Below are 20,076 nucleotides of genomic sequence, written 5' to 3' on the forward strand. Positions count from 1 at the left end.
TTTTCTCCCTGAGCGTCTGACAGTTGATTCACAATGAATTCTCACCTTTTTGCAGGATGTGATTGTGACCCCCATGGCTCTGTGTCAGAGCTGTGCGATCAGGTCAGCGGTCAGTGTGCATGCCGTTCAGAGATTACGGGTCAGCGCTGCAAACGCTGTCAGATGGGATTCTGGGGATTCCCTTCATGTCGATCGTGTGAATGTAATGGGCTATCAGAGGTGTGTGATGGATTTACCGGAGACTGTCTGAACTGCAGGGAGCACACTACTGGACCCAGCTGTGAAAGGTTAGTCACTGACAAACAATGGACTGTGAGGTCAGGTCCTTAATCATTAATATGCAAAGTGTCATGATCAATGGCCATGAGTACCATTCACAGAGAGTTGGGGAATGGCTGCAATCACAGCATTGTAAGATGGTGACAGATGTACCCTTAGGCCCCCTCCTCGAGTCAGAGATGCAGTACATACTATACTCCATAATGATGAAGAACAGAGAGAATTAGACAAAGGGGCTGGGTTTTCAGTTTTCAGCTATGCAGCTTTTATCTGCAAGCAGATGCAATTTCAAAAAAGGAACCTTTGTTTACTGTAACTCAGCTGGGTTTTTTCAGCTGAAAATTTCCCTCTGAAAATGTCTTTGCTACGTCTCTGAGTAAATTTATTTAAATTAGATTTACTCAGGAAATAAGTGTGCCAGTACTTACTGCTGAGGGTCGGTACCTGTTCAGGTAATCATGATAAACCTATTTTGATGCAGGTGTGTTGAGGGTTACTATGGTGACCCAATCTCCAGACAGGCCTGTCAGCCATGTTTGTGTCCAGATGTTCTGAGCAGTGGACGATTCTTCGCCACTTCCTGTCAGCATGACCCACAGTCCCTCAGGCTCATCTGTAAGTGCCAGGAGGGGCACACAGGTAAGAGCTAGTATGTTTGCGTTACTTACTTTTACCTTCTTTACATAAAAGAGGCAACCAGACAGCAGCGATGCTAAGAGTCAGTGTTTATCAGCAGATTTTTGGAAAGACACATAAAATATATCACTCTCCATTTCCCTTTTAGGTGTAAGCTGTGACAGCTGCAGCCCTGGTTTCTATGGTGATCTGACATTGCCAGGTGCAGTCTGTAAAGAGTGTCCCTGCAACAACAACATCGACCCTGATGATCCCAACTCATGTAACAGCACAACAGGAGAGTGTCTACACTGCCTTCACAACACAATTGGCCTGCACTGCCAACACTGCAAACCTGGCTACCATGGCAACGCCTTAACCCAGGACTGCAAAGGTGACAACAAAAACATAGAAACTTCATCTATCGTCCTTTCATCTGCTTACATGTATGCAAAACCTCACCAAGTATACTGAAATAACTCCATTAGTTGCATTAATTTTGGTATACTAATGGACAGCCTAGTCAAAAAAATCTATCAGGTCATCAGCATAAAGGGCCAATCTATGCTCTTGATCTCCTAACTGGAAACCAAATATGTCAGTTCTCATTCTAACTGTCATCGCCAGCTAAGAAAAATAGCATTGGAGATAACGGGCACCCCTGGCGAGTGGAGCGCTCCAATGTGATAGGGTTAGAAACTTGTTATCTGTTAAAACATTAGCTTTGGGATTTGTATACAAAGGTTTAACCCATTTGAGAAAAGTGTTTCCAAATCTATATTTTGGAAGAACATTAAATAAATATGACCCCTGTATTCTGTCAAAGGCCTGACGAACATCGAGTGATAATAACGCTATATCTTTAGCATCAAATTTCTCATGAATTATAATCAAAATCCTTCTTATGTTGTGAAACCCTTGACGTTTTAGTACAAAGTCATTTTGATCATTATGAACTAAATGTGCGATACAGGAGTCTAATCGTCTTGCTAAAACTTTACAAAGTATTTTAGTGTCAACCCCCATTAGTCTAAATGATGAACTCTCTGCAGGGGTTTACCAGGTTTCAGTAGCAAAGTAATCATTACCTGTCTCAGAGTAGGTGGGAGAGTTTCATTTACGCTTCTTCAGGGTAAAAAGAGGAAATAATAATTTTTCTTGGAAATTTTTACAAAATTCGACCGGAAAGCCATCTGGCCCAGGTGCCTTACCACTGTTAATGCTTTTGATAGCCTGTGATATCTCTTCAATAGCTAGACGTCCGTCTAACTCCTGCTTTGTGTTTTCCGTTAGTGTCTGGAACTGATTTTGATCTAAGAATACGTCCTGTTCTTCTGAGGCATAAGCACATTCTGATTTAAACAAATTTTCATAAAATTCTCTAAAGCTGTCATTAATTTCCAATGGATCTACTGTTACATTCCCTAAAGAGGTCTTTATACTATTAATTGCTCCTTCACTCTGCATTTTCTTAATTCTCCATGCCAAAAGTTTTCACGCTTTCTCTCCTTGGTCATAATAAGATTGCTTCAGCCACATTAGACTTTTTGCTGCAGGGATTATTGTATTTTTTAAGGGTCTACCTTACAATATAAAGCGCCTTGAGGCGACTGTTGTTGTGAATTGGTGCTATATAAATAAAATTGAATTGAATTGAAAGATGGAGACCAGCACAAAGAGACTTCAAAGCAGTCGTCATGGTGATTCTACTGTAGAAGCATAAACAGGTAGAGGCTGCAGCCTGATTGCAGCAAGTTTTTTACTTGTTGTTCAGGCTCTGGCTGCTGGGCTGAGGTCTGCTTTTACTCAGCTTTAGCATCACTCTGGGTTCTTGGCTAGCTTAGCATTAGCATGCCGTCTGTGAAGGTGCTTGCAAAGAGCTGAAGTTGTGTTAGCAGAATAATGCAGCTGTTTCTGTCCTGGAGTAGTCTCCACTTTACCATAAAATATCCATATTCATGCTGTAGACTGTGCCACTATTTTCCTTCTCCTGCACACAAACTGAAATTAGCTGATTGCCCAAGTGCAAGCAGAACCGATAAGTGTGATCGATAGGCAAAGCATTTTTTCCCCTTTTTCTTAAGGACACGACTTCATGATATCAGGTACTGTTTATCTGCTGTAGATATCGTTTTAGGCCTCACACTTCTTCTTTAGGCCTTTGCTTTTCCATTGTCCTCAGTTTTTTTGGACACGCTGCTCACAATGCCAAAATGTGCAAACTTTTCAGCTAACAGGTCTGCGAGAATAAACTTGCTGGTGCAAAAGTACTATTTCATGCTGTCAAAATGTGTTGTTTTTTCAATTAAAGCTGTGAAAATGCTAAAGAACGTGTTATGTGGTTTTAGGACAGGCTGCTAGTAACAAAGTATCTAAAGATCCTGTTTAAAACCTGATTCTTACTGGAACCATTTTAAAGTTAAACTGCAGTTTTGAAAGAGGGATGAATGCTTCCATCATCAATAATCTTCTTGCATAATTTTTCTTCTTTATTGCTCCATCTATATACCCTGTATTTATTTTCTATATTTCACAATGTTCTGACAAACACTAAAATCAAAGTATTTTCCAGAATGCTCCTGTGATCGACGGGGGACTCAGGAGTCTCGGTGTCCTCTGGGGAGACCCTGTTTCTGTGATCCGAGGACAGGACAGTGTCCCTGTAGGACAGGTGTGATAGGTAAACTCTGTGATGAATGTGAAGACGGATACTGGAATCTGAACATCGCCTCGGGATGTCAGCCCTGCAGATGTGACCTCATCAAATCTATCTCCAACATCTGTGACAAGGCAAGAGCTCCACAGCCACAGACAGTGTCGGCGTGTGACCACAGGTTTTCATTTATCATTTAGGGTGTGAGGCTGTCACTCTGCTACTCCTCTCACCTCAGAAAAACAGCCTTGTATGTTTGTGTGTCCATTTCAAGGTTGTTTTTATTTCAAATAAAAAACATAAAATTATAAATAATCACCTGCAGTAGATGCTGATGGTTAAACTTTGAATGAATGTGCTGTGACATATTCAGGTAACTGGACATTGTCCGTGCCATCCTGAGTTTGGAGGAAGGCACTGTGATGAATGCAGGGAAAATCATTTTAGGAATCCAGACCTGCAGTGTATCTGTGAGTAATATTTCAGTGTTTCCTTTAAGTGGACAATTCTTCTTTTCTTTTCTGACATATGTCTCCAGTGGTGTTTATTCATATAAATTGTTCCAAAGTGTCAAATATTGAGGGCAGTGAACCAAAAACCAAAAAAAGGGTGCAGACTGTTCTGAACACTCATTTTATCACACTTTTTATACTCTTTGATCTGCTTCATGTCGCAGGATGGGGATATTCTTATATGGTCACTGTAAGAGCTGCACTCAAAGCACAACATCCACATCTACCACTTCTGTCTTATTTGGAAAGTTTGCACTGTTCCAGGAAGAACGCAGGTCAAAGACAGGGTGTGGAAGAGAACCAGAGATTAATATTAACTAATAATTAAATGCAGACAGGTGTATAAATACATCGGTGCATCCTGAGAATCCCCCAGCAGCCTAGACAACTGATCCAGCCCTATCTATATGCTTTAGCAAAAAGGAAAGTTTGAAGCCTGAAAACCGAAGGCTCTGCCTCCCATTCTACTTTTAAGGCATAGACACACTGATTTATTGAGTTTACAATTTATTGGGGGAAAGTGTATTTTAAGTAGCAGCAGCGCAGGTCCACTTTAACCTTTTCTAAATCCCCCTTGTTTTCATGCGAAGACACCATGTTTTATCTTGTTTTCAGCTTGTGACTGCAACCTGGAGGGAACCAAACAACCATCATGTGACCCTGAGACTGGCAAGTGCATCTGTCGGGCGGGTGTAAGCGGTATATTCTGTGATGAGTGCATGCCCGGCTTCAATACATTATTCCCAGCCTGTGAACCGTGCCATCCCTGCAACGCACTCTGGACTCAAATTGTCACTGATGTCCAGCGAGCTGCCCAGAAAATGAGGACCCTTATCCCTCATAACAATGTACAGCCCACAGATAACCAGCACCTGCAGGAGATGATGAACATGCACTCTATGCTGGACAGCCTGGCCAACCTGAGAGTAATCTCCCCACCAAGCGTGGAGAAACTGGAGAAAATGTCTTTGAAGGTTAGGTAAGTCATGAGAGGATGAACTTAAAAGGAACTCCACTAATGCTAAATGTAAAATTATACAGTACACTGGAAAACTCTTGAGTCACCCCTCATTTCTTTATATTTTGCTTCCAAGGAGCCAGACTTTCCCGTAATTTTGTAAAGTGTTTTTGAGCATAGTTTCTGAAGGTCTTTCAAAGTTTTTCTTTGGACATAGGCTGATTTTTTACTCATTTTCAGTCCAGTTCTTGTACCTGACCAGATTCAGAGGAAGGAAATTTGATATATATCTGAAGTGCCAGGCCTAAAAAATTTGAACATTTCAGATGAACAGTGTCTAAAACGTCATGTCCTTAAGAAATGCCAAAAAATGTATTAAACTAAAATCCGACGGACTGACAAATTTAAAGGAGGTGGTCAGCATTAAGATCTTTGATAAAACTGATGAATGCAGAAAAGTACCATCAGGTTTGATCCACCATACAAAACCATGTAAAACCAAAACACACAACAGAATACTGTTAGACATGGAGTTGCTTCCCCATAGCCTGCACATCAACAATATTAAAGCATGGGATCATTATCCAAAGAAGCACTTTGGATGTCCTTCAAGAAGCATGGAGAACTCTTTCTGTGGACTAAAACAAATTACAGAAAGCTACCTCAGAGAGCTCAATCTGTGCTGAAGAATGAAGGTGATCATACCAAATACTGACGTTCAAGTTTGTTAGAATTGTGCAGTCTGTTTTTATCTATTTCAATTTATGGCTGCATGTTTCAATAAATAGTCACATATTTGCCTTTAACTTAGCAAAATATAAAGAAATGAGGTTGACTCAAGACTTTTTCACAATACTGTGCAATCAAAGAGCGCTCAGGAAGATTTAGCTTATGCTGAATAATCAGAGTGTATTTATCTCACAGGAAGGTGAAAGATGCCATCGACACAAATGTGATCCTGATTGACATGTCTCCCCTCTTCAACACTGAAATTGACGACATTCATCTAGAAATCCTGAACCTTAAGAAGAAACTCACCAGTGTGCCAACTGATAACGTAAATGACCAACAGAAAGGTACAAAGATTCCTTTTTTTATATGTTTTGTTTTTAAAATCACTTCCGTTCTGGTCACATCAGAGGATTTTAAACATCTTTAGATAAACTACACATGATCCTTTTCTGAGTTTTTGAAGACTCCACATTTAAATTAAAGATCAGGACATGCACGGTCTTAATGTGAAGCTAAATAACTAAAAATGTTCACTTATCTCTAACAGAAAGTGAAGAAACAAATAAAAATATATATTACAAATAAATATTCTCAGAAACTGCTTTCATGGTTCAGTTAAAAACAGAGCAGATCTATTTGTCAGGCAATGAATTCATCTATTTAAACATAAACCTTTGTTTTCATCACAGAGCAGACTTCATGTTTCATGATTTCACTTTCTCTGCTTAGCGCGTGTCTCATCTGAACCTGTTGTAGAGCTGTTGGATGAGATACAGACGCTTTACAGATTCTTCATGGTGGAGGATGAGAGGGTGGGAAATGTCGGCAAAGCTGTAGAGGACTCCATGGACACCAGACAGGAAGTCAAACACAAACTGAGCATGTGCAATACAGGAGACCTTGCACTGCTGAAGAAGAAGGTCACAGAGCTGAGTGTGGTTCAGCTCAAACAGAAGGTGACTATCTTTACCAAAAGATAAAGATATCTTTATCTTTAAAAGATAAAGATATCTTTATCTTTACCAAAGAGGTCACAAGGGTTTGAGTTTGAACCTGTGGTGAGGTCACTGACTGGGAGCAACTCAGCTCCTATAAAACTGGAGGGCATGGTGATCAATAAATTCAATAAATTTTTAGCCAATGATTTAAATGCAGTTCAATTCAGGTTTATTTACATAGCACCAAACCTTAAAGCTGTTGTCTCAAGGTACTTAAATCACAATCACAGTTCAGCAGATCAGAGTTGATGCCAAACTCAGCAGACATGTTTAGTTTACAGCACTCTCCATTAGAAAACCCGAACACTTAGACAAAATGTCGAGCGTCTCCTGGCCTTGAGCAAACCACACCTGTTTTAGCCAGTACAGGTCACACAGGTATACCTGAAAACCACTGGCACATTTTCTACAAAGAACAAACCTATGAATTTTGTTTGACCCAATGATGTTAGGCAAGACATCACCAACACCAAACCTACCTTTCATGAAGTCAAGATAAGATGATGTAAACATGGAAATTGTTCTTTATTGGAAAATGACCAATCTAGAACAACCAGATGCAGTTTGTCAACAAACAAACAAACCAAAAACCCTACAATGTAAACATTGAACTGTAAGGTCATATGACTAATATATCACATGAGTAGCTGCAGGATTAAATGAATAGCTGATTGTCCTGTTGTCTCAATGCTGCTGTGAAAATCATTGATTGCATATGATCAAATCAACACTGACCGCTGGGTAAATGTGAATACTGTTTAAGCAATTTGTTGTGATGCGATAAAGGTCTGTGGCGATCCAGGTTTGGAGGACTCTTCAGGGTGTACTGGAGCTCTTTGTGAGCGTGATCTGGGGAAAAGGAAGTGCGGAAGTCCAAACTGTAAAGGAGCTGTTCCTGTCAGTGAGAATGCTTCAAAGACTGCAGAGAAGCTGAAAGACCAGCTCGTGAATTTGCCTTCCACACTGCAGGACACCAAGAACAAGGCAGGTCTATACTGGAAACACTGGTGAATGCTCTAATCTCTATGGGAGTGGGTGAGGGTTAAACACAGGTTACACCTGCAGGCCTCTTACCACGCACCACATTGGTTTGGAAGTGTGTTGGTGGTGTGTTGTGGTGTCATTTGACGAGACCAGTGAGTTTTGCATCTACATTTCTTTGATATTTGTGTGTGATCGACAGAACAGTAGAGCTCTTCCTGTTTTACTTTTTTGAATGAACAAACAGAAATGTTTTTTTCAATTTGATGACTCAAATCACACTTTCTTTTCTTCCTCACAAAGATGTTTTTAATATTGCAGATGCTAGTGTTGTAGCATTATAAACTTACGTGTAGACCAATTACCATAGTGTAATATTTCACATCCCTCTCCACAAACTAAGTCTTTTAAAAGGTGATTTCTTTTGTCAGATCAATAATGCCAGTGAGATGACTTGGGATGCCAAAAACTGGGCCAGAGATCTGCAGGACCAGATCAACAACAATACAAACTCGTGTGAGAGAGAGAAAAACAAAACCAGAGAGCTTATTCAGCAAGTCAAAGACTACCTGATGGGTCAGTGCTCACTCCACTTTCATTAACTTATTGTTTAAAGTTGTAGAGCAATCATGTACAGTGTGTTCTTTCTCAGCCTGCAGTGATCATCAGATCATCTCACTTTCCTCAGTGAGACAAGGATCATCATCAAGTCAACAGATTTAAGAGACAGTAATTCAGATCATTTATAAGCCACATAAAATGACAGATGTGGAGGTCCTGTAGAGCTAGAATAGAATAGAATAGAATAGAATAGCCCTTTATTGTTGTTGTACTTGTACAACAAAATTGTGGGTGCTGCACACCAACTGTGCCAGAATAAAATATAAATAGTAGACAAATAGAACTAAATGATAAGTCTCAGTGTAGGTCCTCAGTCAGGTCACGGAAGCCTGAGGAGTTTGGAAAGAAAACAACTGGACATCTTTAATTTTGTGAACATATTTCATCCAAGAGGCTTCACCAGGTCTAAAATTAATTGATGGATCATCCCATGTATTTAAACTGTAGTGGGGGTTGTTCATTAAGAGGGTCATGGGTAGATTCACCTGATCCAGCCCTAACTATATGTGTAAACATACACAGCAGACCCAGTGGCATTTTGATACTTTTTATTAATGCTTTGACGGTTGCTGTCCACAATACTCACAGAGCTGCAGCTCTCCCGCTGCCCGCTCAACATTATCACAACGCCAACCACAGGACCCAGTACAATATTTAATTCAGTGGGGCTCCCCCATCGCCCGACTGAGGCCGGGGAACCATCCGGCTGAACCTACTCCCTCCACCGCGAGCGTGAGAGGGGATCAGCCCGGACCGTCTGCGCCCCCGGGCCCTGGCCAAGCGACGGGGAGTTGTGAGTTCAGGTGGCCGCCCGCGAACCCAGCAGCGTCGGCAAAGCTAGTCCGGAGGTCGGCCGCGTGGCAGGTGGATGCGGCGCTCCTCGCGCGCCGGCAGCAAAGAATGCCACTTTGCACAATTATATATATATTTTTTATGCTTTTTCAATCATCCAGGTAAGTAAAAAAAACTTTATTTACATTGGGTCCTGTTACAGGAGCATCAATAACATGAAGTGACTCTCCAAAAGTTGATTCTGTTCATCTGGACGTAGCGTTTTCAGTGGGAAAAACGTTTCTTGCATCCCACTCACGGAAGCGTTGGAGGTAGTCCGTAAATAGATTACAGGATGACCCCAACCTCAGCAACAGGACCGCTCTCAGCACCGACCAAGTGTGTTTGAACTGTGTCTTCATTCCACCTACTTCACATACAAGGGTCAGTTCTACAGGCAGAAACATGGGTGTGCCATGGGCTCCCAGTTTCACCCATCGTGGCCAATTTGTACATGGAAGAAGTGGAAAAGAGGGCTTTGCTATCCTACCCTGGAACACCACCAAGCCATTGGTTCAGATTTGTGGATGACACCTGGGTGAAAATCAAATCTCAGGACGTACCACATTTTACGGATCACATTAACTCGGTGGACCGACACATCAAATTCACCAGGGAGGATATGAAATAATTGCAGGTTAGCCTTCTTAGACTGTGAGATTTCCATCAGTAATGTGGGACATCTAAAAGCTGACGTGTACCGTAAACCTACGCATATGGATCAGTATTTAGTCTGGTCAGAGGGCCCGGTGGCGCCAGTGTCCGGCAGCCTCGCCTCTGTCAGTGCGCCCCAGGGTGGCTGTGGCTACAATGTAGCTGCCATCACCAGTGTGTGAATGTGTGGATGACTGGATGTGTAAAGCGCTTTGGGGTACTTAGGGACTAGTAAAGTGCTATACAAATACAGGCCATTTAAGGCTTGACTCTCATCATCCACTAGAGCACAAACTGGGCGTCATCAGGACGCTACAGCACAGAGCCAACACCATCCCCACTGACACAGCGGCCAGGGAAGCAGAAGAACATCAAGAAGGCCCTGAGTAAATGTGGTTATCCCAGCTGGACTTTTGTCAAAGCTGGGAAGGCACCAAAAGAAAGCTCCAGCCGATCCAGGAGAGAAGGACAACCGCTGTCTAAGAGAAAACCTGTAGTGATCCCGTACGTGTCAGGAGTATCGGAGCAGTTGAGACGCATTTTTTCTAAACACTGGGTCTCTTTGGCTTTTAAAAATTGGTCCACCCCAAAGATCGGGTACCCGACACAAACAGAGTAACATAGTGCACGCTGTTAAGTGCAGTCAAGGAGGCCATTTACGAATCGAGGAGGGGGCCTAAGGGTACATCTGTTGCCATCTTGCAATGCTGTGATTGCAGCCATTCCCCAACTCTCTGTGAATGGTGTAAATTAGGCTTTATACATGTAGTGTTTCATGTCCACTTTGAACCAGTACCCACCAGATGGTAGCAAAGTACAGGATGGATCCTTTGAAGTCAGAGAGAGAGAGCGTGGCTTTACAGAGAACGTTGGTGCTGTTGTGATGCTGCTGTATGTGAGTATGTAATGTTTCTCTGCAGGAAACCTTTTCATTGCTCTTCACATTTCCTCCCTGACAGATGACATGGTTCCTCCAAAGGACATTGAGAAAATGGCACAAGCAGTTTTGAGAATCGAGCTCCCACAGTCACCTGCTAACATCCAGTCCATGATCAGTAACGTCAACAATTTGTTGAAAAATGCCACCAGATTCCTGGAGGACTTAAAGAACCTGGACAAGCAAGCCAAGGCAGCCATAGACCTGCAGCAGGAAGCTTTGGAACTCAAGTCAGTGCTGAGAGCATAAAAATGACATAAAAGTTTCATTCAAACCAAAAACTTTAAACTAGAAACTATAAATGAAATACAACCTTTAGCCTAAAACAGGGGTGGGGGTGCTCCAGGCCTCAATGGCCAGTGTCCTGCAGGTTTTAGAAATGTCAGCTGATTTAAATGGCTAAATGACCTCTGATAGCTTTATCTAGGCACAAACCTATTGCTGCAACAACCAAGACAATCCACTACAATGGCAAAAACAACACACCAGACACCAGAGCTATTTGTGTGATCTCGTGCATGAGGGAGGTGACCAGGACGAGCGCTGTTCCTGCCGCTCAAACCCCAGTCACTATATGTCCTGTGCTGACCCCGGGTGCTATCTAAAACCTCCAGGACACCAGCCCTTGAGGCCTGGAGTTGCCCACCCCTGCCCTAAAACCACCATCAGCTGCAGTCCTGCTGACATCCAGCAGAGGCTCCAGCAGTGAGTCATCCCCATGTTAAGACTAGGGATGGGTATCGTTTAGGTTTTATCCGATACCGGTGCCAAAGCAGTACTTTTGAAACGGTGCCGGTGCTTAAACGGTGCTCGAACCAGTGCTTAAAGAATGGAGAATACAAACTTTGTCCGAAAATCTCTTATGTTATTATTTTTAGCAGTCTCTTTTTTTCTGCAAAATGATAACCAGGTTAGCCTTTTCTGTTGATACAACATATCTCCTTTGGTTGGAACCGGTGCTTAAACAATGGAAAACACAAACTTTGTCCTAAAACTTCTCATGTTTAGCTGGGGGTTTTTTGTAAAAAGATAACAATGTTAGCCTTTTCTGCAGCTATAGGGCATATATGGCATCACTCTATCAAACAATAAGACAGCCGCATGTAACTATGACGGTGTTTGCTAGTTCACCTTACATGCATTAATGTAATAACGTGGTTAGCCTACTCAACGTAAATTACACACAAACAACATTAAGCTACTCACGCAGAGAAGAACGGCTGCTGCTGCATCATCATCCTCATCATTTCTGCTACACTGGCAGGGCTAGGGGCCAGGACTCTCCTCTTCGGGTTTTTGGGGGATGTTGCTAACTCCGGGTCGATAACAGGCACCACACCCACAGTAGATGTGCTCGGTGTGAGGTCTCGCAGCAAGCTATCAAATACGGTGCATTTCTCAGCTTTTAAAAAAACGCTATGTGTTGCCAGGTGTTTCATCAGATTTGAGGTGTTACCTCCTTTGACAGTATCACAGTATCAGCTTAAAGCTCTTGTTGCAGCTGCTGAGTTTGCATCTTTTGCTGTGAAGTACAGCCAGACTTTGACCGCTTCGCCTTGGGCATTTTTAATCTGTAGCTCTGCTCTAAAAGAACGTACGTACCTGGACCTGCCTACTATCCTCGGAAACGTAAAATGATTGGCTAGAATCCAAATTGTGTGACATCTCAAGAAAAAAAAAGCACTGAAACAAAGCACCGAAATGTGCGCTGCTTTTCGGTCTGGTTACTACCGTTTATGTCAGTGCCATAATGGCACCGGATACCCATCCCTAGTTAAGACTTTACCACAGATACGTCCATGTTTACTCTTTTGATTTTAGATCATTTGCTCTGTCTCATTTGTGTTTCCCCCATTTTTGTCGTCAATGAAAGAATCTATAACATTTCAATATGGAAAAGGTAAGGACACAACTTCTCACTACAACGCTGTCCAACAGGAGCTTCATGATGTCATGAACAATATAATACCGCGACTGTGAAGATGACCTCAGACAGTATCAGAGGCCATTTCTCATTTTTAGTCTTTCAGATGAACACTGAGGAGTTTTGGACACATCCACAGCTGATCTGTGACTGCATGAAACATTATTTTTCTTCATGTGTTTTAGATGTTTTTCTCAGGCATAGTGAGATGCTTTCAGTGCTGAACTGGTCCTTTGGATCTTCGGCAGCAGGAGCAGGATCAGCTTTCTGAGTCTGAGAGTCACTGCTCTCTGATGTTTTTACTTCCTGTCCTTCTGATTAGTGATTTATAGGTGGAACACATATTTGTCCTCGTCGTGTTCTGAACCTTAATCATCTTTGTTTATTGTATTTAGGGAGCAGATGGAGAACACTGATGTGAAGAAGATCATTCATGATATTTATGAAGCAGACAAAGCTCAGGCCAAAGCTAACGACCTCTTGGAGAGAGTGAGCAGAAACAAAGATGAGACCAAAGACAGGATCCAAGATGTAAAACATCCAAAATATTTCACATATGACCTCTGAGACGTTTGTTCAGCCTGATGCTGATGTGCTCATGTTTGTTTTCTGTTTCAGGCTGAAGACACACTGGACAACATCGAGGCGAGGCTCATGATTCAGACCAAAGACCTGCAGAAAGAGATTGAAGCTATGAAGGACAAAACTGAAGAGAACAGAGAGACAGCGAGAGAAGCCAGAGAGGTGGCAGAGAGCGCTTTAAACATGACCACTGATGCAGAGACGGTAAAAACACCAACAGACACATTTATATGTGTTTGAGGCTTTAAGATAAGAAAAATCTATGTAAAACTTTGCACACAACTTTGAGTCTCTGTTTTCAGTTTCAAGTCTCAGATGAAAATCAGAACACTGTTTCTGCCCAACAGGAGCTCAGTGATGTCACTAAGCAGTTTGAGGTTTTAAAGCAAAATCAACAGAATCAGGAGGTCAAGGGTCAAGCTGCTGGTCGACTGAAGAACATCATGACGGAAGCTGAGGACATGAAGAGACAAGTGGAGGACAAACTCCAGCAGATACAAGGTCAGACCGCTGACCTGCTGGTGTGTTTGAGGCGTGATAGGTGTGACCTTCAGATAAACTCTGAGGCACTGAAATGTCATTTCTGTCGTCACTGGACAAAGTAAAATCCCTGTCCCCATCACAGCTTTGCTTCTGTGTTTAACTATTGTATGTTTCTGGTCATGTATCTCCACTCCCACTTCTATATATAAATGCATAAATACAATAATGTTTATTTCGTAAATATAACTGAAATACCAAGAAAAAAGAAAAACCTTAACATCAAGTTTCATGATTATCTCTTTGTCTACACAATGTGTATGCCAGAAAATGAGTAGGATAAAGTTTGTACCTTTTCTGTTCCTATCCCCTCATTTCAAATTCCAGTATTTACAAATCAGTATTCAGACTTCGACATTATATAATCCATACATGTTTAACTGTATACAAGTCTACTCATATACAACACACACATAATTTAAGCTTATAAACCAAAACAACAAACTACAATTTTACATAAACTAAGCACCCGATGGTTAACACCCACTATATCTCAAACTAAATCAAGTGGCTTTATTGTCATTCCAACCTTGTGCTGTGGTACAGTACACAGTGAAACGAGTTCCTCCATATGGTGCTACATATAACAGACAATAAGCACAGGACTACATAAGGTGCAATGTGCAAAGATTATTAAGAGTAATGCTAATAATAATGATACATTTTATTTCTAGGTGCCTTTAAGGCCCTCTAGGTCACCTTACATTAGTACAATAACAATAACAACAATACAATATATTAAAATATAGTAAAACTAAATAAAAACACAAGTTAAATGAGAAAAAAAAACAAGCATGAAAGAATAAAAGCTAAGCATGGTAAAAATGCACTAAGACAGAGTCCTAATGAAGGGAATGCAGTTCTGAATAGATGGTTTTAAAATGCAATTTAAAAGTGAAGAAACAGTTTGTGGTCTGGAGATCTGGTGGAAGTGCATCCAAAGTCTACCAAAGGCTCTGAGTCCCATCAGGCGGGCAGGTGGAACAGACAGAAGGGAAGCTGAAGAAGAGCCGAGTGTACGAGGGGGTGAGTATAGGGCTTTGGAATGGATGTAACGGCACAATGTATTGTGGGTGCACGGCGCCACATTTGAAGGGCATGTATCAAAACAAACTGTGTTGGAAGGAAGATTGCTACCAACCATGCTTTAAAAATAGCTCAAGAGAAAAAGGACGGTGTAGAGACAGGTTGCGTCTGGATGCAAAGAGATTGCTCCAAAGCCGTATGTATGGACAAGATCAGATAAATATGGAGGAGCAAGGTTATGAAGCACTTTGAAAGTATGAAGCAGGATCTTGAAATTGGCACAGAGGTGAACTGGAAGCCAATGGAGCTGTTTAAGAACAGCTGTTATATGTTCAGTGGATCTACTTCTGAATACAATACGAGCAGCTGTAATTTTGAACTAAGTGCAATTTATGGAGGAATTTATGAGGTAGACCACAGAGAAGAGAATTACAGTAATCCAGATGAGATGTGACAAGAGCATTGACAAATATGGCGGTACTGTTTGGAGTGAGTGAAGGACAAAGGCGGTTAATAATATGAAGATGAAAATAGGAAGACTGAGTGATATTATTTAAATGTAAAAAATTGAAAAAAACAAAACAAAACAAAGACAGTGCAACACCAGACAGAAGGATACAGGCACAAGACAGTGCAGACACAACGGTGTTAAAGAAACATGAAAAAGACTATGGTTTCTCGTTTGGCTCTCGGCGAAGGCGGTCGCACTTTTCTCCTCTCCTCCTCTCTCTTAGCTTCCCTGCTTAGCCTCTTATGTCCTTGTCTAGTCTCATGTTTTTTGTATTACTTTCCCTGGAACACTCTCTCACAGTCTGTTCTCTAAAACCTAAAAGAGAATTATGGATTTGATCAACTGGTCCCTGAATGCCATTGACACCCTTTTCTCAACGAGAAGTCTGGGCTCGGGTGAGACTGAGTGTCCGGACGATGGATGGGTGGCAGAAATGGAGAATCATGTGCCTGGTGGGACTGTCGATCGAAGACGCTTAAGATATCTACCTATTCAAAACCATGATAACAGGGTTCTTGCTGATTGGAGCTGGCTTGGCCCTGGCTTACTGTTCAAAACCCCACAAGGCTGCTCGCTGGGATTGAAACGATGGGACGAGGCGTGAGTTCTCAGAGTGGGCTCACTGAGTGCAGCATGGTTAAGATCTTGGAGAAGCTTACGGCTGCCGTGAATACTCAGAACAACACCTCTGAGCGAAAGTTGGATCACATCTTGGAGCAGCTCACTGCAGTCATGAGTTCTCAGAATCTGCTCTTTGAGCAAAAGAATTGACAAGACCACGGAGCGCAAGTTTGATAACATCACGGAGAAGCTCGCGGCTCTCCAACGGGAGATTGAGAGACCAGTGTCGGACTGTTAAGAACTGCTTTGAAATTCTCATGAGTTGTTCGCACTAAAGAAAAAAAAACATCATAATGCGGCTGTCCCTTCGGCGGCAGCTGCGGGCTCAAGGCTGGAGCTGAACAAAAACTCCCTGATAACGACTGTGTTTAGTCTGTTCCTTCCCATTCCCTACAAGGCCACCTGGGTTGGCTGGAAGACTGTTTGTTTACTTAGCCTGGCAGGGCGAAGGACACTGTCTCAGCTGAACTATGGACACATACACACATACACTTACACTGATACGCACTCACTCATCCCCCCTCCCTTTCCAAACGCCTTCGATGCTTGTTCCCTCCTGGAGAACACGTCGGGTCTGAGCCCGCGCTGGAATAATAGCTGCAGGGCAGGATGGCTGCTGTGTTTGCTTCGGATTACTCCTCACCCCCCACCCAACCCTGTGGCTGTCACGTGCTCCATAATGTTGTGCTGTGGACATTTATGTGCTTTCTGTGCAGAGGAGTTTTTTTGTTCTCATGCTGTCCTCCTGTAGCCCAGCATGAGTAGAGGTCTCTTTTTTTCCTCTTGTACTTTCCCATTGTAGTGTACATTACATGCTTTCTGCCCCGACTGTGTCCGTGCCGTCGGGTGAGAAAGGCGACGTTCTGATCCGTCAGCGGGTCCGAGCTTTGTGTTTACATCTTTGTGCAGAGTCCGTGTTCCTGCTCTCATTTACTGTTTCAGCTGTTTGGTGGTTGTTGAAATTTTGTGAGGTTTAACCTGAGATTCTGGCGTTTCGGGCAAAATAAATTTATATTTAAAAATCAATTCAGGATTTTAAAGAATCGATATCACGTTATCCAAGCTAGAATCGATTTTAATCGATAACTCGATAATCAAAACCCACCCCTAATCGTTAGCTAAGATACCATTATTAAGAAGCAGCACAACTAATGTGTCTATGCGAGCTTATTTGCGATGTGCACCGCTGGCCAAGCTATTTATTTGTTAATGCACCTTCTCAGATTAATTCACTGCGTGTCGTGCCCAGGGCTGGACTGGGACAAAAAATCGTCCCGGGCATTTTGACTAGAGACCGGCCCCCCAGGTATTGTAGGAAAAGCCATAAAGCGTTTTAATGAAAACAAACGCTGCTGTGACAGTGATGTACAGTCTTGTTGGTATGATTTCTATACATTTTACATCAGACAAAAACTTTGGTTGTAAGATTCAAATAATTATTTAATAAAAACTAAACAATTTAAATGAGAATAAGAAAGAAAAGTATTTCTTTGTGCCCCCCTCTCCCTGTTAATGGCCTACCTGGCCCCCTGGCAACACTTTGCTAGACCCGCCCCTGCATAGTTACCAGCTGTCAGCTACTTAGAAAAGGATCCTGGTGTTATTTGTCTCTCAGAAACAGTTCATAACTTCAACTCATCCATGTCACCTAAAAGGTAAACCTGTTTCTCCATCACCTGTTCAGCTCTGATGATTCAGTAAGGACATCTCCTGGTTTCCTCTTCATGTTTCCCTCTCACCACATATCCAAACCATCATGACCAGCAGTTTTACAGCTATGGCTCCAGCAAACATCAGCTGTGTCATGGTACTGGGCCATGAGGCCCAGGGTTTAAGTTCTAATGCATATTTTTGTATCCACATGTGTAGTTTAACGCATCTAGTTGTTTTCTAGTTTGCAGTTTAGTCCTTGGTTTATTAGTCCCTTTTGTCATCTCTCCCTGGTCCGTGTGTCTACCTGTCATGTTTCATGTCTCTGGTTAGGTTAAATTCATGTTCTATCTCCATGTCTATGTCTCTGTGTTTCCTGTTTTATTTTGAAAGAGTATGGTGTTCTTTGTTCATTGTAGTTAGTGCTACTCTCCCCTGTATTGTCATTATGTTTCCTTCTAGTCAGCTGTGTTCTCATGTGTCTCCACTTCCCCTGATCACCTCATGTGTGTATTTAAGTCCTCAGTCTTCCTTTGTTCGTCGCCGCGTCATCTGTTCAACTTCCCCCATGTTACGCCAGGTTTCAGGACTCTGTGCTGGTCATGTCCATGTTACTTACATATATACGTTTCATAGTTCCTTGTTGTTCCAGCACAGAGTCCTGTTCACTGTTGCCTCCGTCATGTGCGTCATTGTCACCCTGTCTTAGCCTTCCCTGCTGCCTGAGTTAAGTGTCAGTTCTTAGTTTTCCCAGTTCAGCTTCTAGTTTAGTTTTGCCTCAGTGCTTTCTGTTGTTTGCCACGTTAATCAGCCCAAATAAAGGCTCGCTTTTCGTTTCAAGTTCGGTACTGTTGCCTCGTCTGTGTCTGCACCTGGAACCTCACACTCCCACACTCGGTCCGCCCACCGCAGACCATGACAAGCTGATATTATTAAATAAATTCTAACAACAGCTGATCAAGCTCAAACGTGCTGCTGATGTTTAGCGCACATCCGCTGGTTTCCTCTTTCTGGTGCAAAGTGGGAGATGAACAAACGAGAGAAAAAAGCTGATAAGCTGATCATTGATCAGTTTCATGATTGAAGTAGCAACAGGAGAGAGAGGGGAAAGAATGAGAGAAGAAGAATAACTCCACCTTTGTGTCTTTTTTCATTCTAGCTGAAGTTTGGGACAAACTGCTCCTTTTCACCTCAATACGAAACGCATAAGATTTTCTCTGAATACGAGACGATTCCGCCTTTTTACGGGACGGTTGGCAACTCTACTAACTAACCTTATGAACAAAATAAAGTTCTCTATCAGTAACATCGAAGCACCACCCAGCTGTATAGAAACTCCGTCATGCTAGCTAGTAGCAGTACGAGTTATTGTAACTGACTGTAAAAAGTCAGCATAACGAAAATAAACTCCACCTAAACTTGGTTTATATCTGACCCAGACAGACTGCAGGTCATAACTTCTGAAGTTCAGTTCACCTGACACTCGGACCGGCAGCCACCTCGGGTCTCTCCTCCTCCTCCTGTCTCCCCTTTCCCTCATCCACCTGCTGGCCTCTGTGGCAGCTCCGCGATAGCCACCACCAAACAAATTAGAGTTATTTTTACACATCGGCCACCACCTTTCATTGTTTATACCGTTACAAAAAAAGGAGAAAAATCATCGGCCCATAAAAACGAAAAATCACCACGCGTGCCCAGGGTTGCCACACCCTGATATACACACATAGATAGATAGATAGATAGATATGAATTCAAATGAGTTTCTTTGTGTTTCTGCAGACATGGAGCAGAAGATCCAGCAGCTGCTTCACAGAACAAACCAGAAAGCTGCTGAAGTGTCCGACCTGCTGGAGACGGCTGAGTCAATTCGACAGGAAATCTCCACTCAACTATACACTGACTGTACTGGATAAATATACTGTGATAAATACCAGTGAGTACTGCAAACAGCGGTGCTGCCCAGAATCTGCTGTAGCTGAATTTAATCAGAATCTTATTCACTGTTTGTACCTTTTTTTCCTTTGTTTCAAGTTTTCAAACTTTTCAAAGTTTTTCTGATGAGGTTTTGAGTTGTTTTTAAATACAGTATGCTACAATAGAAATGCCTTTAGAAATATGACGACAGAAAACTACACAGATGAACATTTTTCAATTATTTTGTAATAAACTCTTCATCAAATAGCTTCATGCCTGATATGACAGAAATGTCCAATTAAAACTTTATGGATAAAACAAATATTAAGACTTGTTATATTTATGTTTGGATTTGGTTTAAATCAGTAAATCTGACAGACACAAATGCCTGAGTGATGCAGGAGTCTCTCTCCATTATCTCTGGGGAAATTGAGAACAATCCATTACCTTTCCTCTCCTACAGTTTCTCGTTGATGTAGTCACCTATGTAAGATGAACTTTTTAGAGCACTGAACTCCTCCTGCTGTTCCTTTCTGA

The 20,076-nt window shown here is 42.2% G+C and overlaps 1 protein-coding gene across 1 annotated transcript in view; it reads left to right on the forward strand.

Moving 5' to 3' along the window:
- Positions 1–19,861, forward strand: part of LOC146513327 (laminin subunit beta-4-like) — a 51,000-nt gene extending 31,139 nt beyond the window's left edge. The window contains exons 21-35 of the mRNA XM_085167475.1: positions 56–287; positions 761–918; positions 1,064–1,288; positions 3,467–3,684; positions 3,921–4,017; positions 4,675–5,038; positions 5,942–6,093; positions 6,479–6,705; positions 7,534–7,731; positions 8,160–8,304; positions 10,794–11,001; positions 13,091–13,226; positions 13,314–13,481; positions 13,625–13,778; positions 19,405–19,861. Of these exons, the coding sequence (XP_085023601.1) occupies positions 56–287; positions 761–918; positions 1,064–1,288; positions 3,467–3,684; positions 3,921–4,017; positions 4,675–5,038; positions 5,942–6,093; positions 6,479–6,705; positions 7,534–7,731; positions 8,160–8,304; positions 10,794–11,001; positions 13,091–13,226; positions 13,314–13,481; positions 13,625–13,778; positions 19,405–19,538 (2,816 nt within the window). The 3' untranslated portion in view covers positions 19,539–19,861. The remainder of the gene's footprint in view (positions 1–55; positions 288–760; positions 919–1,063; positions 1,289–3,466; positions 3,685–3,920; positions 4,018–4,674; positions 5,039–5,941; positions 6,094–6,478; positions 6,706–7,533; positions 7,732–8,159; positions 8,305–10,793; positions 11,002–13,090; positions 13,227–13,313; positions 13,482–13,624; positions 13,779–19,404) is intronic.
- Positions 19,862–20,076: the final 215 nt, after the last annotated feature.

This window comes from Neolamprologus multifasciatus, chromosome 7 (genome assembly GCF_963576455.1).
Source record: "Neolamprologus multifasciatus chromosome 7, fNeoMul1.2, whole genome shotgun sequence".
NCBI lineage: Eukaryota > Metazoa > Chordata > Actinopteri > Cichliformes > Cichlidae > Neolamprologus > Neolamprologus multifasciatus.